Here is a 22,493-nt window from a genome sequence, read left to right as displayed (position 1 = left end):
CGCTCTGCTTCTCCTTAACGTTTCTACCAGGCGGGTTAAAGCCGCTGCTGACAGGCTCTGGGCTGGAGGTAAGCGGCTGTAAATAGAAGTTATTGCAGTAGGATGACTGGGATGGCGGGGATTAAGCAAAAAAAAAAAAAAAAAAGAAAAGTCTGACACTCATTTGTATTCTGTCCTCCCCATGATATCCATAAATAAAATCCGATGAGATCAACACCCCTCAGATGTTTGACTGTTAATGAACAAACAACATTATGTTCTACTTAGTGTTTATCACATAAAATACCAATATAATCAAAATTTGTGGTTAGTACGTGGCAAAATATGAACAATAATTGCAGGAAATAATGCTGTTTGTCTTGATATTCACCATATCAGATTTCTCACTCCGAGATGCAAAGTTTTGCGTCAAACATTATACATTTGACATATTGAATATTAATTGAAAAAATATTAACTCAATGTTCAATCAGGGAGGTGATATAATGACTCACAAAACATAGCTGTTAATTTAGATAGATCAATAGCTAGCTTCTATCTAGCTAGCTAGAACATAGCTATCTATCAAGTTAGCTAGCTGTGTAGATAGATCCCTCAGGAAAATTGTCATCTCCGTCTCCCACACAGCACTCTTAGACATTTTAAAAACACTTAAAACATTTAAAACTTTAAACACTTTTAGTTTTACTGTTGTTCATAAAGAACTGTTTGTGAAAGATAATTAGGCCAAACTGTGTCAGATGTTCTATTTCTGTGCTTTCTCTGTGACACCTGGGCATGAATCTGAAGCTACAACACACCTGTGAGGAACATCAGCCACATTTGTCCGAAATCAGCCTGGCATACCCAAAAATAGAGAAGGATGCTTCACATTATCCTGCATCCGGCGGCAGGTGTGTGGGTGTGTGTGTGTGTGTGTGTGTGTGTGTACACGTGCCTGCCCTCTGTTCGGATGAAAACGGCTCATTTTGGCTGATAGCAGCCTAGTTTATGAGTCATAATTCGGCATGCTGAGGCATCCATAGGCAGGCCGATCAACACAAATGTGTGTGTGTGTTGTGATGTTCAAAGAGGGATAATCAAATCTTTGTGAATGAGAGGGAAAGCTCTCCCACCTCCTTTGCAGCAATCTCCCCTCTCTGCTTCTCCCCCTGTTGGTGTGTGGTGTAATTATTAAAAAACACACATCTCTTCTGAGTCACAGAGAGTTTATATTCGCTCACACTCGCATTCAGTCCCGAGGCGCGACGTGAAGAGTGTGTGTGTGACAGAAATTGTCAGAGATCGTCTCTCATCATCATTTAATCCGCCTCTTCCTCCTCATCACTTTGCTTACGGGTGGATTCACAGAGATGAAGGGATGAAAGGCAGATTACGTCATGTCGAATTGCATGGAACATCCAGTCGTTTAATTCATATTTTGTGTTTATTGGGATTTTAATTTACAGCCTAAAGGTCACCCAGTCACAGCCTGGGGTTAGAAGATGCTTCGGTTTTGCATCTTCTTACAGTGTTAACCAGTTCTTGTCTATTCCATCAAGAGCAGCTGGAGGTAGTTAAGAATATTTGATCAAATCAGCTACGACATCTAGAGATGTGAAATACAATGTTTAGGATTTGCCCCTTTACAGATTTCTTCCATTTCAGATCATCACGTTTATTTGAATGTTATACAAATATAGACTGAGTAAATTAAGTAAGGAGTTTTCCAATTGAAGATTTCATTTATTAAGAGAAAGAAAAAGCTACACACACCAACCTGCTCTTTTATGAAAAGCTATAAAATCTTCATGTTTTTTTTTTATGATCCCAAGTACAGCCTCACAGGAATCACAGCCATGTTTCACAAGGAAGACGATGTTCTGCAGATTTGTATTTTTTCCTTCAAAACACAAGCAACGTTTCAGTAGGTCTCATCTAACCAAAGGACATTCTTCCAGTTTGCATAATCTCTCTCCAGGCTGTTGTTGCTATCCTTCAATCTGACTTGAAGAAAGATTCCAGTCTCTGCAGGAGTCTCGATATAAATTAAGAGTCTATTGATATTTTAATTTCCAGCTTGGATAAGCGTCGGCAGTTATTCTGGACTCTCGAGAGACAAATCTTCCTACCTCTGCAAGGCTCTTCCGATTTCTTGTCGATACTCCAATTTGCGACACTTGAAAATGCTGTCGCTATTTATGTCCTTCTCCTGCTTCGTGAGCAATAACTTCTTTTATTTTCTCAAGACTAAACTGATTCCTACGGCTTCTTTGCATGATTCGTTCTCAACTGACTCTTGATAAAGGTCTTAATTTATGCGTAAACTAGGAGAAAATTTTCAGGTTGAATAAAATTTTACAAGCCCTTAGCAAGTTAAAAGCTTCATTGCACAACTGCAGCTGGTGCTCAATGAAAAGGTCAGCAATTTTTGGGGCTAACAATTTTGGGAAAACCCCCAAAAACATATAATTCCTTTAACAGACCCTGAAGTATCCACTTTCAGGGTCTTGCACACTATTTCATTTGTCTTAATATACAAAACTTGTTTACTTTGCAGCATCATAACCTCATTATGATTCATAAATTAATTCACCTGAAGGTCGATCACGTTCTGCTTGTGTGGGGAACCATCCCACCCACGCTGTGTGTCAGACAGAAGGCCATCCGCCCCCCCTGCCGTGCGCTAATAGGCAGGTTAGAGTCGCTGGCTGCAGTGCACACATGCTCACTCAGAAGGTTGTGTTTACTCACTCCATCAGAGTTGTGCAGTTTAATATTAGACCCCAGCCTGCTGCTGCTGCTGGCTCTGACCTGGCAGCGCACGGTGGGGGATGGGCGTGCGCCGGTTGAGCCGGACGTCCCTTCTACCTTCATCTGCTTCTCCGTTTTTCTGGTCTCACCCTCCCACTTCTTCTCTCCAGGCGACTCACTTCCTCCTCGCTGAGGCGCTACACCGTCTCCTGACCTGTCCTTCCAAAGCTGCACTTTGTTTAGTTTGTTTTAACCGTTGTGTTTAAATAATAATAAATCAGACGTGTTTGCTCTTCTGTCTGCCAACATACGTTTTGCATCCTCAACTTCCTGTCAAGCTTTTCTGCTTCTTAGACATAGGCTGTGATATGATATACATCGCTTCATGAGGAAAAGAAGTAAAATGATTTACTTTGAGGAGAGTTGCAGCTCAGCCGCTGGCCTGTATGGTTTTAAAGTGTGTGCTGTTGTAACAGTCGGATCATTTTATAAGATAAATACAGGTGAAGTGCTGCTGTTAAAGTTTCAGCAATTTCAAAAATTTAGTCTTTGTATTTTTGATTTTCTTGTGGTATTCTGGTTTTTCAAAAGATAAGAAAACAGCATTTTTTTGCCTTTCTTGTTACCCTGTTGTATAGTATGTTTGTGACCGGCGATCTGTGTTCATGTCGTTTGGATTAAACCAGAGGTCAGCAGGATGGAGAAACAGAACCATCAGGAGAGCATCGTATTTTGAAGAGCATCAACCCTGTTGGCAAAAACCTAAAGAAGGCCAGAAATGGTTCAGTTTGTGTGTTTGAAGAGGAAGTTACCTCCATCCAGAGTGAGTTTCTGCTAGCTTAATTGGATGCCTTGTAAATGGGTAGTGGGCTTTTTGGTGAGTTTGTTTACTGCTCAAAAAGTGTCACATGTGATCGGGATAGAAAAAGACCTGGAGAATTTAAACTGTTACAACAGAATTCATTTAATTTGCTTGGTGAGTATGGAAAATACTCAACCACTTCACAATTAGGATTGCATTAGTATTTATAAAAAAAAAAATTTCAAACCCAAATTCACATATAAAATATATTCTTCACAGCTTATGCTTATCAAATCAGTTTAACCGAACGGCTTCAATATAACGGCTTCAATATAACGGCTTCAATATAACGACTCCATCTCATTTCGTTCAATACTGTAGGAAGACACGCCATGGAAAAAAGCAAAAAATAACACCACAGCATCGCCTTGCTGTGTGTTTTGGACGCTGAAGTATAAATAATTTGATTCCAAACTAAGGCAGGCTGCTGTATTTGTTTTGGAGAATTTGAAAACTCAACACACACCATCAATACCCCAAACGTTTGCTTCAAAACCCACACAGTTGAAACACAAATATCACAACAACGATCCACTTATGACCTTAGCTATCATCTCTCGCTGCACTATAAAGACGCTCCACTCACCTCAGCATCCAGGATGTGTGAAACTAAATCGCTAAATTAGCAGCTAATGGTAATTTAGCATTTGCTGTTAAATTATTGAATAGAGACGTGAGCTCAAGATTTTTGTTTCTTAATTTTAATTCAAGTGTTGCAGATTATTCTTGTAACTTATTTGATACGTCTTTAGGAATGTGGACTGTGGACACTGACTTTACCGTTGGACGTTTGTGCTGCGGCTACATGGCTAGCAATGAGATTCTGTTTTAGGTAGTATCTTCGCTGATAGGCTAACTCCTTTTAGCACAATTCAAACATAATAGTGTTTTCCAGCGTATCATCAGACTAGTTTTTGAAGCAAAAATTAATCAAGAGAAAAGAAGCGGCTTTTGTCGCCCATTGGATGTCGCTTGTGCGTCACATTCACTGACGTACGAGAAACAGGAACACCAAAGTTCCAGTGGGAACCTTGGATTGGGAGGAAAAAAAATAAAACATTTAACTAAAAGGTTAAATGTTTTAATGTTTTTGTTTTTTTGTGACCACAATTTTGAGTTAAAAAGCCCCACAACACAAATCGTAATGACTTTACGAAGCAAATGACCTTGCTTCGTAATTTCTGAACTTGCCTTATAATAACTTCATTCACAGCAAAACTCTTGGCATTCAGGCATTTGCAATTACGTCTATGTAAATAAAAATAAAAAAATCCAAGACTGGTTGATGCGCTCAGGATTTCCAACACAAATGAAAATTTAAGACACTGCTGTGGGGGTCGGCGGTGGCACAGTATTAAACTGCTGTTCGCTGCACATCGATTACAGCACAAAACGTGTCATCCAGCAATTCCACGCCATCAATGGAAACTCCTTCCGGCTGAACGGAGCGGGACACATGTTGGTGATGTGAAACAAACCTCAGCTGGGTCTACTTTCTGGGCTTTACAGTTAATGTGGGAGGGATTTGTTGGTAAACTGCTTTTATAATTGTACCTGTCAAGGAGATTAGAGAATTCATCCAGAAAGACGCAACAGAATATTGAAAGCGTTGTTCCTCTTTTTTTTAAGTTCCGATCAATTAATTTAATGTATCTTAGTATTAATATAAGCGATATCCGACATGATTTTGATTGTTTACACTTAATATGTGCAGAGCAGATGGACGTGTTTAGTTTTCCCTTTCCACTTGCGTCACTTTAGGTTAATGAACCTCAAGCATAAGCTGCTGGATCAGTGTGTGCATACATACTGGTCTGTGACTGTGTGTGTATACGTGTTTGCGCGTGTGTGTGTGTGTGTGGGTGCGTTTGTTTGTAATACCTTGTGGGAATCATTTTCCCCACACTACGTTGTGGGGACCCACTGCTCCTTGAGGGGACTGAAGCCTGGTGCCCACAAGGGAAAACGCTGTTTTTGGGACAGGGTTCAGATTTAGGGCTAAGGTGTGAATTGAGTTTTGGGCAGGGTTAGGGTTAGATATGTAATGGTTAGGGTTAGGATAAAGGTAGAGGTAAGGTTTAGGCTGTAGAAATGAATGGAAGTCAATGGAAAGTCCCCACAAAGATAGCCATGCAAACGTGTGTGTGTGTGTCTGCGTGTGTGTGTGTGCGTGTGTGTTTTCCGCTCCAGCCTGGCACGCCACGTCAAATCATACGCGAGGAAGCGACGAGGGCCCATCAGATGAATTAAAATCTGTTGCTCGTCCTGTTCGCCCCTGCTCCTTCTCTCCGTCCGGGCTTACGCATCCACGCCCTGGCCAATCAGGGGCCAGCAGCCTCCGGGGCTGGTAGCCCATCTCCCCCTCCTGTCACAGCTGGGAGGGGAGGGGATGTGAGGAGGGGAGGGGGCACAGAAAGGGAGGAGGTAATCCAATGAGACAGAGAGGGGAGAGACAGCGCGAGGGCAACGCCTCACAACACCGGGAATCTCTCTCTCGGTCTCCATCTCTTCCACTTCTTCCCCTCCCTCTGCACCCTCCTCTTTCTTCTGCCTCTGAAGCGTAAAGAAACCCAAAGGACTCTCATTCCCCATCCAGTCTTCTGTATGTGGCTGAGGAGTGCCTTCCTATTTCAGGCAATTCTTTCATCCATAATTCAGCTTTTTTTTCCCCTCCTCCTGTCTCGTCCTACGATTGCATCTTTACCCTCTAAAGGATGACTCGGTGACTGGAATCCGACGTTTTGTGTCGATTCTTTGGGAGACAGCCTCTTGTAGAGGAGCTATCTTTGTTCTTGCGCTCACAGCTGCTGAGTGTACAGTAGCTGCTAGTGGGGAAATAGGTTAGTGTGCCTGTTCAGTGGCAGACAGCAGAGGTGACTGCGTGTTCAGTGCGCGGAGGAGATGAAGAGGAAGGGGTTGCCTTTCTGGCGGTAGCGCTCTCCAACCTCTGCGGCCGTTCACAGAGAAGGTGACTGGAATGTTCCCGACCTTCAGTGGGAGTGTCAGCGACTGATTTCAGGACAGACAAAGAAGAGGGCACCTGAGACCGGACGTTTCTTTTCTCCTTTTTTTTATTTTTGGTTGTTGTTGGTTTGGTTGTTGTGCACATAACAGGACTTTACCTGCATCCTTCGCCATGGACATCAACCTTCAGTCGCATCGATTTTACTTCCCCCAGATCTACTGCGCTGAACCCGGCGTGCAGCCGCAGCTCGCCGAGTTCAAAGTCAGGTAGGCTTCCAAACCGCAAGACGTTGATTTTCTGTGAATGAGAAATCTGTCAGTTATTAACGATAAATCCTCCGCATGCCCCCCTTCTTTTGGCTTTCGTCGCTGCCGGTCCGTTTTCATTTCCATGCAGAATTTAGTTAATGCCACATGATTGTTTTTTTTTTTCCAGCAGATCCTCCAGCTGCTGCAGCAGCATATAAGGCAGTTCTGTGTGTGATGAGTGCTTCTGTGAGTGCCTGACTGGCCTTGCAGGGGGATGGGGCTGGATGCTTTTATGTATAAGCTAGCTGTGCAGAAAAGTGTCAGGGCCCTGGAAGAACCAGGGGGCCCATTGATCGCCTTTGAGGGAGCTGGCCAAGTTCACAACAGAGAGGCAGATAGTGCTGCGGTTGGGTTAGATTTGCCATTAATGGACGTGCAGTCCTCCGTTTTTTTGGGGAGCCTGTGAGGCTCTTTTGTCCTCTCTCTCTCTTTCTCTCTCTTCTTTTGTCAGTCTTTCTCTCCAATCGAAGCTGGAAGTGTTCGGGGCGGCTTGTTGCGTCCGACGGCTGCCGTCATGCTCGCAGGGCTGCTGAACACGCATGCTCAGATCAGCAACAGCTTCCCCTCTCTTTGTCTTGTCGGGATGTAATTGTGCCGTTGCGCTCAGGTGTTGCTGAAACGTCATGCTTTGTGACGAAAGGGGGAATAAAAACAAAAAAACCCGGTGGTTTTCTTTAGAGATGCACCCATCAGGCCGATATCGGTTTATGATTTTCTTTGAGGTCTGGCAGAGTGATTGATGACTGATTGATGCTAATTATGAATCCAACAGAAAATGAGGGAATTACAACATTTGTGTGATTTTCATGAAACTTAAAAAAAAACTTTGGTACGCAATGGTCAATAGATTGAAAATGGTTAAAGTTGTCAGGTTTGATTAATTTACTGATTGGAAAAAAATATTTTTGTTAGCATTGATCAAAAATCTAGATTTTGGGTTGTGACTAGTTACTTTTAGTTAAGTAACTTTTTTTGACAAACTACTTTTAGAAGTATTTTACTGCTGCACCTTTTACTTTCACTTAAGTAATTTTATTATGAAGCATAGCTACTGTTACTTGAGTATAAATTTCTGGATACTCTACGCTCTGTGAGTAACTTCACTGAATGACAAACAAGCTTGTTTTAGCCAAAGATTCACCAGACACAAACATCTGTAATTTTTGTTAGTTCCATATTGAAAGAACTTGATTTGGAACAGTGTTTGATTGTGTTATTTTTGTAATTATGTTGCATGAATAATTTTCATTTTGGTCTTTAAAATTTCCCAAAATTTAACATAGCTTTACATTTCGTTTCGTCTGATGATGTCATTTGTTTTGATCTTGAGTCGCCATTTTACCAAATACTTTTTTACTCTTACTTGAGTAATTTCTTGGACGTCGCAAGTAAAAATACGTCGTTGTGGTGCCGCGCTTACAATTGAGTACAATTTTTGGAGAATAATCTTTGCATCGACAGCTTTGGGATGTCCTCGTAATCCAATACGAAATACATTTGACTGTTCCTCTTCTAACAGCTCTGATTAGTGCAGCTTTAAGGGACTCAGCCGGAGTTTTGCCCCACTAAGCAGCTTTAACGGTGGCCAGGCCTCATTGCTGCTAAAGCAGCTATTTTGGGTTAAAGCGTGTCACTGTCACGGCCTGGCAGAGTTCCCTCATGGCGCTGTGGAAGTCACAGCTGGACCAACAGGAGGAGGGAAGCCGTCTGCAAAATGAGTCAGGATTTCAAAAACAGGGAGGGATGTAAGCTTGACGGAAATTCATCTTTCAATACCAAACCATATCTGCGCGATCTCAGGAGAAAAATCTAATATACTCACTACTGAGAACTTATTCGTAACCTTCAGTGGAGTTTTTCAAACGATCACAACGTTGAACGTGTGACTGTATGGACTCAAGGTTTTCACATTTCCTGCTGCGCCTCACACCACACGAACACACTGAGAGTTATTTGTGCGCCTCTGCAGAGATTAAATATCTGATTCCACGAAACTAATTCAAGCAATCGCGTTTAGCAAATCCGATTTACTGCAACGGATACTCATTTGGAGCAGAGACGTTTTAATTCACATGGATCCTTTAGGCAGATTCATCACATTTGTGCTTTATCTGCAAAATATGTGATCTTATTTTTTTGCTGTGTAAATATAAAAAGAGTTGGGCAGTTTTATTCAGCAGGACCAATATAATACAGATAAATTATTAAGATTCATGGCACATATTGATATTGTTCAAGTGTTCATTTCTGTTAATTTACTTGATATGGTTTACAGCTAACTAAAACTTGTTAATCCTTATGCATCATCCACACTTTTTCCTTCCACTCAACTTTTCATATCTTGCTTTCATGGAGATGTTTCACACAACTGTATGATGTTATTGTATAAGAGTGTGATATTGTACCTCAGACTAATGCTATACGATACTTTTTCAACATTTCCTTCTTAAACGTGTTTCTGGGGTGGTTTTATTTTTTGTGGGATTCAGATTGGTTGCGAATTCTCGAGAGAAATCAAACGAGACGGGGAGGTTGAGAAGAGCAGATGATGGAAATTACATGAGAGCGAGGAGGGGGGAAGAAGAAAACAAGGAGAGGGGGTTGGATGGTGAGAAAACCCAAGCAAAATGAAGAGAAAGAACATCTACAAGGCGCTGCTGCGTTAGACAGACAGAGGTGAAATTAAGGAAGAAAAAAGAGGATGGTTCAAATGTGAGGGAAAAAAAAATAGATGTTTAAACATGGATCTTGGGTGTGCCATTTGTCTTAGAAAAAGCTTTGGGAGAATGCTGGGAAATTTGCACCAGCCAGGGGCTCCATGGTTACCACAGGATCACCACATGATAGCTTGAAAACCATGACAACCAATCCACTCAACCACAGCTCAACATATGGTGGCTGTAAGTACAAAACGTCACACAGGGACTCTACCAGCAGCGAAGGTGTTGGCTCTGTCCAGACTGAGTCACATTAAATAAAGCAACGTGTCCGTTTGAAATTTGGTATTGATTAGGTTGAATTTAGTTAAATGAAACTGATTTTCCATTTTTCTGTTCTAGTCTAGCTAATGGCTCTGTTTATTTCAAGTCGAATCAATTAAATTTACTCAACAAATTAGCAACATGACACATCTTCAAACAGGTCCAGATATAAATGGCTTCATGTAAACCGGCTCAGTTTATTCCAGTTGAATCCATTTATGAAATCGGATTTACCCGTTTACAGACACAAAAGCTCAATCCAACTGTAACACGGTGTTGTATCCAGGTTGCATCTTTTTTTTTAGAAACGAAACATCACCTTGACTACTATCACCTTGTGTTACTATCTATAATCATAATTTGTCTTTATGTTCTTCATTATGTTGCTTGCTGCCAAACATGTCCAATTCACTTTAACAGGTTGATATTGTGTTGATAATTAAGTCAAAATCAGCAGCGTGTTGGACAAAGAATGGTTGATTTTAGTTCCTTATATGGAAGCCCTTTAGGTCCAAATCTGCTGTCCGAAGAAGCTCACGATAGTAAATAAATCCCCATAGGATGTCACCAAATTGGCTCTTGTTTATGCTTTGTTTAGCAAAATAAGAATAGTAATAGTAGTATTTTTTACAGTCTTGCTATTGTGAGTGGTCTTTAATTATTAAAAAGATCTGATTTTATTGTTTCTTACCAGCCAGTCACTGGTTTAGGGCTCGGCAAACCAGTTTCATCCAGTTTCCTTTGACTGAAATCACCTTTTGTTGGTTCTGCTTCAACTAACAAGCACTCTGTAAGGAAAATATGCTGGGTTTCCTTAGATAAAAGCATTAAGCTCAATTAATGACTTTGAGTAATTATTGTTTGATAACTGGGATCAATTGAAATGTTTGTATGATTTAATTAAAAAGATTTTTCTTTTGCAAAGTGCTTTGATACAGCATTTTGTTTGAGAATTGGTGCCATATAAGTAAAACTGAATTGAATTGAGTTACCTGTAAAGGTAACTTTATCTCACTGCTTATTTCAGATTTACTCATAAAAGTCTAAAAAGATTAAGATTATACAACATAGCAGGATACTTTTTAGGTGAATTTTCAGATTTGGTTATTTATTTGGCTGCTATTTTCCTGATAGACTCAATCATATTTTGCTCTGGATTGTTTCCTTCTTGTGCTACATTAGCTTTAGCATCATCAAAACACAACCATAGCGCTGTTTCATATATTTGCAGGACAAAACGCCCTCGCTGCTCCTGGGATTTTACCCTGCGAGGCCTTTTCTGCTCATTCACCTTAAAAGCTTTTGACTTAAACTCAAGAGCCGATACAATGCGAGTTACTGCTTGAGGATTATGTTTTAGGATGAGAGCCGGGGCTTTTGGGTTTTTAGGATTCCCAGAGGAGACCGAAATTTCCGCATTATCATTCCTCACCCCTCACTGCGCCGTGGTCTGACAGATTAGAGATGAAGGCTGCCATGAATGTATGTCAAACATAAAGAGAGCACTGCTGGGAATCTGTGAAACATTCTGGGTCATTCGATGCGCTGACCGATGGTTTGTAGCACCAGCAGGAAGGCCGGCGCGTCCAACACTGGGGTACTTCTCGGAGCAGGAGGGGTCGGAAGCCCCTCCTTCAAGGACTGTGTGTTTGCTCCTTGAAGGAAAACACTCAATCTAATTGTCAGAAAATGTTTAGGTGTAAAACAGACCATATAGGAACTGTCTGCATTTTGTGTGTGCATGTGTGTGGGGGTGTGCGTGTGTGTGTGTGTGAGGCTCCACAGTAAAAAGCAGCAGTTAAATGGCCTCCCAGAGAGGAGCGAGGCCTCAGGGTGTCTCCCAGCTTTATTTGCTCCCACTCTACATTTGTTCCTCATGTTCTTTCTTAAAAACAATCCAAGTTTACTGCTTCCGCTATGTTCATGGTTGGGACGTTTTTTTCTCTTTTCAAAACAAACGTGCATTCGTTTTGTCCTCTCTGCTTCAACTAATAAAAATGATCCATCCGTCGGCCCGTTCATTTGGTTCATTAACCCATGCGTGGCTTGATTGGGACCAATCGACTAATCATTCTGGACTTGTGCGATGTACGCTCACCAGGGCAGGTTTGATTTTTTTTTTTCTGTGATGCGTTTGTAGAAAGACGTCACTGCTTCGGTTGGACTGACGAGGACGGCCTGAGGGGTCTGGACGCGGTATAAAACGTCCTGCTGAAATCTAATTCAGACAAGATCAAAATTGCCACAAGCAACAACCCAGAGGAATGTCTGGCTACGACGAAAAGTGACGTTCAAATTTCCATGAAAGTGTATTATTTAGCATTTTTGAAGAGAAATTGCTTTGCTTTAACATTTGAAAGTAGGGTTTCTGAGAAGATTGGTGCATTTAAGTTCATACAGTATTGCAACATTTGTCTGCTTTTGTTAGTCTTAAATAAATAAATTCTCCAGCTGGACTACTGTAAGTCAACTTGTTTTACCCTAAACGTATTGGACATAAATAAACTCTAGAAGATGTATTAGAAGCCTTCATTCAGTTACTAGACAGGAAATGGGCAAAGAGAGAATGGGGGCAGACCGCTCCTCCGCCACACCTCACGACGCCCCGAGGACGTTTTCCTATTGAAGCATTTATGCTCACAGCAGGCCTCCATTGTTTTGAAACCGTCAGCAGTCTTCCTGGTTCTGTCTTCAGTGGAACCTTATTTAACAAAGAAGCTTGGTTCCCTTTGTGAAAGTGGGAAAAAAAAACTAGAACTATAAATACATGTTTTTAACAACAAAAACTTGTATTTTAGTTTGTTAAAAACAATCCCAAATGGGGTAGTGGCTCTTGGAAGTATACGCAACTCTTTTAAAAACCCAAGTTTGTGTGATGTAAACAGCTCAGACCATGATAAATAATTTGAAAACCGTGCTATGTAGTAATATCAATGCTTAAGCCAATACACCCTTTAATTAATACTTTTCTGAAGAACATTTTGGTCAGATTTTTATATTTGGTCCATCTTGGTGATGTTGACAATGGACGTCCACAGAACTAACTCAACGCCGCCTCCCCTCACCATCCTCAGCAACACAGTGGATCACTGCCTGGGAGCCTGAGATGGTCCTCACACATAGACACTGTACTTCCTGTAGCAACTCAAGAAGTACAACCTACCACAGGAGCTGCTGGTCAGCTTCTACACTGCCATTATTCAGTCTGCCCATATGTTTGTCTATCACTACGAGGCTTAGTTTGGTCACAGAACAAGCAGATATGCAGAGAGGATCATGCAGGGTTTGTATAGGTCTAGCGTCAGGAAAAGGATCATTTTTATCAGACCATGCAACCACAAGATTTTGGAAGAATGTATCCATGCCTTTTTCTTATTATTTGAAAGAAAAGGCTTCTGTCTTGCTATCCTACTCCAGATGTACAGTAAATTGTTTTCACCTGTAGTAGAAGACCACTAATACTTGTTTCCTCTGTGTTGGTGTTCAGACTCTTGGAATCATCCTGCATGATTCCAAATGTGCAGAATATATGCCACATGTAGGATAAAAAACCCCCCCAAAAAAACATTTACTTGAAATGATTTGCCACAGCTCTTTGGATGCTAAGCGTTAGCTCTATGAGGTAAGAACTCTCCCAAATGCCTGATGCAATCAAGCGCAGCAGCAGTAAAACCCACCCTGTCTAGATGCACACTCTTCACGAGCTTTCAGCTGGAATTAAACTATAAATTCAGATCTGTTTTATGGCGCCGAAATGGGATCTTGTACCTTTTTGGCTATCCTAGATAACCTCTAAGGCGATTAGCAAAACCCGGAGAGGAGAACCGCAACACATCCAGCACAGCCACGCAAAGATGCAGAAACAGTTATTTATTGAGACATGACGATGTGCAGTGTTGTGAGAAACACAGCGGAGTCTATAATTAGGCTATACGCCGTCTGAGGCTGTCTTTTATTCATGTCTCGCTGCTCATTCATCTTTTCTGCATAGCCATATTTTCTAGGCCAAGCTAATATCCCACTCGAGTTGTCATGCCAACAGATTAGCATGCCGTAGCGCGGTTCCACCAGGCTGCAGGAGAAACTGGGAGCATGTGACGCTGCATGAATGTGAGTGTTTCTCCTCCCTGGATGATCGGACCGGGCTTTAAAAATACACAAGTTGATGTTAAAGGAGTTTTCGTATTCAGCCTGACATGCAGTGCACCGTGGAAATACTGATGTCTGTTATTTTACCCAAACAAAACACATGGATCTGTTTAGCATGCGGAAACTATGCAGTAGATTTGTTTGTTCCAGTGGTTTAGGGGCACGAGCCACTTTTTCTACTTCTGTTTACCTCAGCATAGCTGAACTGTTTAGAAATCTATTTTTAGCACTGCTAATGCTAACTCTATTCAACTTACATACTTAAAGTCAAAATTATCGAACCATTAGAGACTACAAATTGCAACCAACTGTTTACCCTCTTTTCTCCTTTTTGAAGATTTTTTTAATAGCATAATGAGGCTTTAAAAAAAATCTTATTTAAAGAGTTAGCCAGTTACATCCGGTTAGCCCGAACCTGCTAACATCCCGTTACATTAGCTTTAGCTAACATCCCGTTACATTAGCTTTAGCTAACATCCCGTTAGCAGGTAGCCTGCTAGACTAGACGGAAATTATCCACTTGCCTATAGTAATTTTGATTCATTTATTGCAAACAGCTTTTTAACAAGAAAAAAACAATCAGTAGGACAGAGAAAACTTTCATACATAAGCAAAATAATAAACAAAATAATTTAACGCTACATTTCTGTTTGAAATGGAGTAAGAAGAAGTGAACACAAATCCTACCCCTTTTCTCAATTTAATGAAAAATATTCCTTACTGACTCAATAATTATCAAAATTTGTAATTAAAACCATGTTATACTACCATGTGCCAACATACTATGCTAAAGAGCCAACAAATAAATTATTTAGACAAAATGGTTACAAACTGACTCATAACAAGACAGGAAAATCTACGGATAGTAATAATAACATGTATTTATATGTAAATGTTAATTAATATGCAATGTACCATTTTTAAAACATGGACTTGACACTCCAAAAGACGCATCTGTGTCCTCTAAAGTGGTCCAAACCGTGCAAACCTTAAAGAGTCAGTTCAAAACACTGTTATAATCTGTGGGATCGTATCCAACGTTAATGAGCGTTGCTTCATCACGCTCTTTCAGTCTTTGCTCGCAGCACAAGCCTGTCCACGTTTCAGGAGTTTTCCTGTCGTAGCTCTGAAAATTACCCAGCATGATTTGCAGGCCTGGAACCTGGTTCAGCTGGGGCCAGTTTATTTTTAGACTTCTTCTCTGCAAGTTGACCCATTTGGTTTGTTTTATAACTGTTTGCACTAGAGCAGACTGGCTGTGTAAAAGTCAGGCTGTCAGCACTGGCACATTTTTATATATATATATATATTTTTTTTTTCCTCCCCTGTCTCTCCGGAGTTTTCCGTGTTGCTCTCATTCCCACAGATCAGCACCACCACCTAAACATCAGAAATACAACACAGCAGGCAGACTGCTTATGTTACAGGCGACCATTTTGCGTGATGGTTTACATTCTTTAAGTTTGGCCTCATGAACAACGGGATGGTTTCGTCCCACAGGACAGGAACATGTAAACACAAGCTGTTATGCTGCACCAATTTATCAGCTTGTGTATGCGTTTCACAGAGGCTGAGAAGCTGGTTTTGGGTATTGTTGCCTTTTAGTTCAAACAACGTCAGTGATTTTATTTATTTATTTTACCAGGTCAGGAATAAACCGTGGAAAGAAAAAAAATGCACAATTTTCAAAAATATTAACATATAAAATGTACAAAACATGGCATACATCTGTATTCCCCCTCACTTGAAAATCTAGAGCAATTAATTGCCATCAGAAGTCACACAGTTAGTAAATAAAGTCTATCTGTGTGTAATGTTTGGTACTCCGTACACTCTGACTGAGTGTGAGCTGTTTAGAAAAATGCTGGTAGAAACTTAAGCCGGAAGAGGTGCAGCTACAAGTTACCAATTATGCACCTCCTGTGCATAATTGGTAACTGCATAATGTAAAAATCGTGTTAAAATATTCTAAATGTGAAAAACTTGGGAGATTACTTCCTCAAGGCATTGTTCATTCCAGAGATGCAGGAAAGGTTCTGAAAGTGAGCTCTACTTTTGCATCAACTGCAAAAACTTTCATGTAAATTCATGTTCGGTTCAGAAGTTAATCAAGGCGTTTTTAAATGTTACCAACTTGCCCCAAAGTTTGGGACTGCAGACACATTTTAACACAATTTATCCCACTCTCTGCAGGTTTAGCTGAGGTTTCTGTCTTGTTGCCTTTGCACACTTATAAATCTTTAAGCTGTCAGCTGCTCTTCTTCCTGCTTTATGCAGCTTTGATGTTTTATGCAGTCGGCTCTTCACAAACGCAGAAATACACGCACACACGCATACTCGCTGGCATGCAGAAGAAGTTTCACTGCGCCACTTTTCTGGCTGCTTCCCAGCGCAGAGGGTTCTTCATCACTGTCCTGCCGTCTGCAAAAACAGAGAACATTTTGTGAGGGACTGAGATAAACAGACAAACAATTTATGGTGCCGATTGTTCTGTCCGCTCACTCTGGAGATTTCGCTGTTTCCCTATAAGCAGCCGGGGGGTGGGGGGGGCACAAAGGGCCCCTCTGTGATCTGGCTTTTTCTCCTCATCCACAAATTCTGGAAAAAAGAAAAACTTTAATGCGTTTAGATGTATAGAGGTTAACTGTAGTGAATAAAAATGCACTGACAGAGCACTATTGATAAAAGAAGTTGCACTATATTGCCTGGGATATTCTCTCGATCATCCAAGTTGTTGGCATTATATAAATAAATTAAATTGAATGGATCACTTTCAAACCTCAGTGAGTTTCAACGTAGTTGTGCAATAAGTTCAGTCTTGAGCTTCTGTCTCTGCTCCATATTCCAGTCAGTTGTTAGGATTGTTGCAACTAAGTGAATAAAAGCAACTCAGCCTTGATGTGGTAGGCCAGACAGAGTAAGTTTCACAAATCTAGAGTGTTAAGAGTGTTTGTTTCCATTATGCTTGTGTCCATTTTCATTGCTATACTGATGGGCTTGCTATGTTATTAGCATTCCCTTTTAGGTCGTATATGTTTGCATCGACAGTAGTAAGCTATGGTAGGAGCCTTTTCATTTTACAAGGCACACTTGTAAGAGTGCATCTAAAATACATGTTAAACGTAGTGCCTGTAACTAAAAATTGAACAAATTAAAAGTGATGTTTGCTGATGGAAAATAAAACTTAAAACAATGTCCGTAAACGGTTCTCTCTCTATGGAAAGTGAAAACATTTGAAGCTCTTAAAGGGTGTCATATTAAACCCAATGAATTGGGATTGAGAGAAAACTGATCTGGATGATCGAACTTTCATTTTACCCTTCAATGTATTTGCACAGTGCTTCCAATGCTTGTATATAGGAGTGAAATGATCTCTTTAAAAGTCCATTTTCTTTGAGACGGGGATCTTTTTGGTTTTCTGTTTGTGTGAAATGGGTCAAAGTCTATGAATCCCACTACTACTCAGGAATCTGCATAACCATGCAGCATAAGCTTGTTTTGAGCTGTGGAAGACTCATTAACCCCAGCAGCGTGCTGCAGTGACTCACCGGGCCGCTCGCTCCAACAGCTTCACTCAACTCAAGGCTTCATGGCTGCAGTTCACACATAAAACAACTATCTGGTTTTGGAACGGATAGACTTGGAGGTCCGATGCTTCACGTCTTGAGTTTTTGCAGTTCATGGTGGCTGTGAATATCTGGGCCTCAAGGTTTCTGTATTTGTAAAGGTCGTGTCACTTCTAACGAATTGCTGCTCTGTTTTGTGGACAATGTCTCAGTGGGTTTGTTCGAGCCAGTGACTCATATTTTAGGTTTTGTTGAAGAATGTAATTACTCTTTTTTTTTCCTCCATGTTTTTAATTTTGTTTAGTTTTGTGTCTAAAGAAACACATCCCTGATTTATTTAGTTTAGCTAACGGCTGCAACATAAGGCAACAGTCAATCGTTTTGGATGACAAAAAAAAATAATAATACAACCACATCAGAAAAATCTTTGTCTTTTAAAATTTGCTTTGTTTTCATCTTAAATTTGAATAATTTTTTTAATATATCTTAATTTGCAGGTAGCACATTTCTGGGTTGTCTAGACTCAAATAAAGTTGCTAACTTTAAAACTGTACGTAGATTTGCCATGTTCTACCTGTTGAAAGTCCTTTCAGGTATCAACCGGCTTCATACTTGGAATCTCGAAGATTGCATTATTACTTCTTCAATCATTATTAAGTCTCTACTTTTATCTTAGTCTGGAAGTTTGTTTCAACTCGCAGCTAAGCTAACAACACCTACCAGCTTTTCAATGCCTTGCCAGTCCTAATGCACCAGAACCGGAGTGTGTAGATATGCATCTCCACTTGGCCGAGAACAGAAATTAGCATACAGTGGTGTGTGCTGCTATTTTAGTCCAATTCGTCTTTGTTGTCTGTGCGCCGCTTGCCTTGAGCAGCACGTCCCTCGGAGAGTGGAGCCACAACAGAGAGTGGCTTTGATGCCATGATGTCTGCAGGGCAGTGCTCTGTAAAATCTGCTGCAAGTCCTCCAGTGGATGGCCGAGCCTCCTACCAGCGCAGATTACTGCAAGAAACATGACTGACAAATGTACAGGCCTTTACTATCATACAAACTCCCAAATCTGATCATTTTTAAAGGTATAAATACTCTTGCAAGTTGCCGTAGTTGTATGAGTCGAGACTACATAGTAAAAAAAAAATTGAACAGAACTGCTCTCGGCTTCAAAACAACTCCCAGACGAGTGCGATTTCAGTCGATGTCTCTAAATTAAGCAGACGTGAAAGAAGAATCAGCCTCCAGTCAGACCATTACCAACCAGATATTGTGGGAATTTCAAATTCCGCCTAATCATCCACAGAAGAGAAGATCAAAGTGCTACTTATATCTCCTGCCTCAGGGTTTTCTTTCTTTTCTTTTTTTTTTTTATGCATGCAGGTTTTAATTACATCTTTTTTTTTTTCATTCCTGTGATTTCTGTAAATCAACAGCATATCCCTGTTAGTCTGACAGCTCATGGCTGCGCTGCTCGTTTCAAATCAGGAGATGACGCCGGAAGAGGACATTTTTACTGCAACCAGACAGGAAGCACCAGAAATAAGAGACAGAGAAGAAGCTAACGCTTTGACGTGACTGGTTAGAGCGGGACCAGGTGGCATAATCAGAGACTGAGGGTAAAAAAATATTTATTTTTACCAACATTTTTGCCATAAGCAGGAATAATTTATGTAAAAAAGTAAAAAGGTTTTGACAAAACACCTGGAATCCCCTGAAACGAGGAAAACAGAAGCTCAGTTGACCTGTTGTGTGTGTATGTATAGTAATGTTTCTGCTTCTGCTTGAAAATGAAGTGCAAACTTGAGGAATCGTTTAAAATTCAGCAATCTGAATGAATAATTCATATATTTATCATCACAAGCCCTCATTAACCAAACTCCAGACTTCTGGAGAAGCGGGTTGACTTGTTTCATGCTTTAAAAAAATCTGTCGGTTCATTAAAACAAGTTCAGATTCAAATGTTGATTATATTTACTCATTAAATACTTTGTGAAAACAGACATACTCGCAGCGCCGGTATTTAATGGATTAATTTTGAGTCCAAGAAAACGCACAAAGATCTCTGAACGCCTTTCAGAAGTAAATCAACATTATGATGAAATAAGTTATACATCTTTTATTCTCTGTAATATGTAAGATCTGAAAGTTTAGCAATTCCTAAACTTTCACATAATCATAAGCACGCAATTGCTATTAAAAAAACCTTCTGTTGTCTTGAAACAATCAAATGTTTAAAGACATTTCACATACTGGCTAGTGAATTTGGCGGAGTATGCTGAAATTCCTTCCTCATTTTAGAGATCGATCGACGCTTCCCTTTGGAGAGCATTTACTACATCGGGATCATCTGAAAGCGATTTGAGCATTAGAGACTGTGAATGGATTCCCTCTTGGAGCCGCTTTCTGTTTTCATTGTTTTGTGTGTGTTTGTGGCCTGTGGGTGTCACCGTCGTCTCTGCCCTCAAGGTTATGGCGTTCAGACTCTCAGAGGAAGCAGATTACGTTTTAATCCAGTCCGGAAAATAACACGCTCTCTCAAAACTGTTGTTATGCAAAGGAGATTTGTTTTTTTTTTTTTTTTATTGAATATATCGGACTGGAGGAAAGGATTCTGTCTCAGTAGGCTCGATTTTACTGTTGCACCATTTGGCAGCGGACTGATCTCGGATGATGCGGCTTAAGCTCGTTGTGCCTTGAGTTCACATGCATGTGCGAGTGCGCTAATGTGCGGCGTCATGGTAAATTCATAAGTATTTAATTCATTATTCATGCTCTGCACATCAGCTTGACGAACGTCGCACTCGTATAGCGATATACGAAGCGTTCCTGTTTGTGTTTGCAGCTGTCAGTCAGAATCAAACTCTCTCGTTCTGCTTCATCTCTATTTTTCTTCACCTCCAGTCTCTTTTAGCACAAGAACCTCATTTATTCATGCTTCCGGGTCCGCAGCACCTACTTTTTATTTTTTTATAGCCAGCTGCCTCGAACGCTGTTTAAAAAATGAATGGACTCGGCGACTTAACCAAAATAAATTAAACACACCATTGCCCTGCTGGAGCCAATCTCGAGTGCACTGATGAGGAGACGTTGAGCTGTGCTTGTTTCTGGTTCTGTGTGTTTTTCAGCTGCTTTACTTGTTATTTGCAGATGAAAACCAAATAATTTGTTCACAATTTAAAGCTTGTGCTTTCTTTTTAGTCATAAAGCAACGTCCAAATCATTTAGCAACCCCAGTAAAGATGTACAAAAATGGTGAAAACGGGCCTTTTTTTTTTTTTTTTTTTACATTTAAACGTTTAAAAACCAGACCTTAAATTTCACTGCATTCACTATTTGATTGAACAGACTTATACATGTTTTAAAAAAGCAGACTAGGAGTACTGAAAGTGGCCCGACACTTTGATTTCAAATTACCAAAAGCCAAACCTCTCTGACCTATGAGTATTGCAAGTAATCCAATGAAACAGACTCAGATATTTAACCGGTTTCTTGTATTTATAAGAACTGTTTTTGACGTATTAAAATTTTAGGGAGAAAGTAAGCTGTAAGCTGCCATTTTTGTTGTATTTTGAAACTTTTTTTTTTCTGTTTTTAGAACCAAAATGCAGTCCTGATCCAAACTTTGGATCATTTAGGTAGCCTCAAACCTATTTTATAGTTTTTAGTGAAATGGTTTTCATGATAGAAACACGGAGATATGAAAAAGATACTGATATAGCGATAGTAATATAAGTAAATAAGTGTGGTTATTACTAGTCTATTGGCACATTTATTCTGTACAGCTTCACCACAGGCTACAGGTTTATGAAGCCAAGAACGTTTGCTTTTGTCCTCCCTCTCTACTAGCTAACTATGGGTTTCAGCTATTATTTATTTATTTATTTTTTTGGTAGCTTTAACCGTAACAGACTTTAAATCTGCTCTCGGCAGTGGAGATGAGATGAGACTAAATCCTACAGTCAAAATAAAAGTTTTTAATTCAGGCATGTGACTGTGTTTGACCCAATCCCCCTGATATGTCTGCTTAGCAGATGTTATGTCTGGAAGGGAAAAAAAACGACACGGAGAGAATCAGTGTTTTTATTTTGTTTTTTATTTTGTTTTTTTCTTTTCACCTTTCTAGGACACCTTTCAAGCGCCTGTTAATTTTTCCAACATATTTGATACGTGTGGATATTTAATATTGGCTTCAACAATGCTTGGAAGGTTACGACCAATTTTTTAAAACTAAACTTTTTTTTCAGAAAAATGCAGTTTTTGGTCAGGAAGAGATTAAGACACACCTTTAATTTCGAAATTGAAATAATTAGAAATGTTAACTCTTTTTTAGTAGCATTGGATGCTGTTTTATTTGCTCACAGATATCACTAGGAAGTCCATCACTACACACATGGCAGATATACTACAACTTACGACGACATTTGGCCAAAATAGACCTTGAAAACTCTGAATCTTCCCAAATTAGATTCAGCCTCATGCATATTAATAAGGAGACTCAGAAGCACTTAAATATTCCTAAGCCTTTCGTTCCTCTCTCCGTCCCTTTGTCCTTGCCAGTGAGCAGAGTATCTGCCAGGCGCGGGCCTCTGTCATGGTCTACGACGACACCAGCAAGAAGTGGGTCCCCATCAAGCCGGGCCAGCAGGGCTTCAGCCGCATCAACATCTACCACAACACTGCCAGCAACACCTTCAGAGTGGTGGGCGTCAAGCTGCAAGACCAGCAGGTAGCCCGGGGAGTGACGTTTCCGACGCTGCGGGAGGAACGCAACACAGTTAGACCGTCCTGGACTCACACCGAGAGTCCTCTGAATTGCTGTGCGTTTATGGTGTCTACAATTTGCATTGTAGACACCATAAACGCATATTTACATGTGTTTGTAAAGATGGAAAAAGTACATTGATCCACATTGTTGTATCTTTTCTGCAGTGG

The 22,493-nt window shown here is 40.4% G+C and overlaps 1 protein-coding gene across 9 annotated transcripts in view; it reads left to right on the top strand.

Moving 5' to 3' along the window:
* evlb (Enah/Vasp-like b) overlaps positions 1 to 22,493 on the top strand; it is a 39,707-nt gene that overhangs the window by 4,600 nt on the left and 12,614 nt on the right. Inside the window, exons 1-2 of one of the 9 annotated variants that reach the window (XM_017302246.2) lie at positions 6,023 to 6,826; positions 22,119 to 22,287. In XM_017302246.2, coding sequence (XP_017157735.1) covers positions 6,732 to 6,826; positions 22,119 to 22,287 — 264 coding nt within the window. In that variant the 5' untranslated portion in view covers positions 6,023 to 6,731. Of the gene's footprint in view, positions 1 to 6,022; positions 6,827 to 13,829; positions 13,960 to 19,032; positions 19,178 to 22,118; positions 22,288 to 22,493 lie in introns of those variants that run through there. The other 8 variants (XM_008398349.3, XM_008398351.3, XM_081602853.1 and 5 more) reach the window with 8 other exon arrangements.

Source organism: Poecilia reticulata, chromosome 21 (assembly GCF_904066995.2).
Source record: "Poecilia reticulata chromosome 21, P_reticulata-male-v2, whole genome shotgun sequence".
Lineage (NCBI taxonomy): Eukaryota > Metazoa > Chordata > Actinopteri > Cyprinodontiformes > Poeciliidae > Poecilia > Poecilia reticulata.
This window is presented reverse-complemented; position numbering and strand designations above follow the sequence as displayed.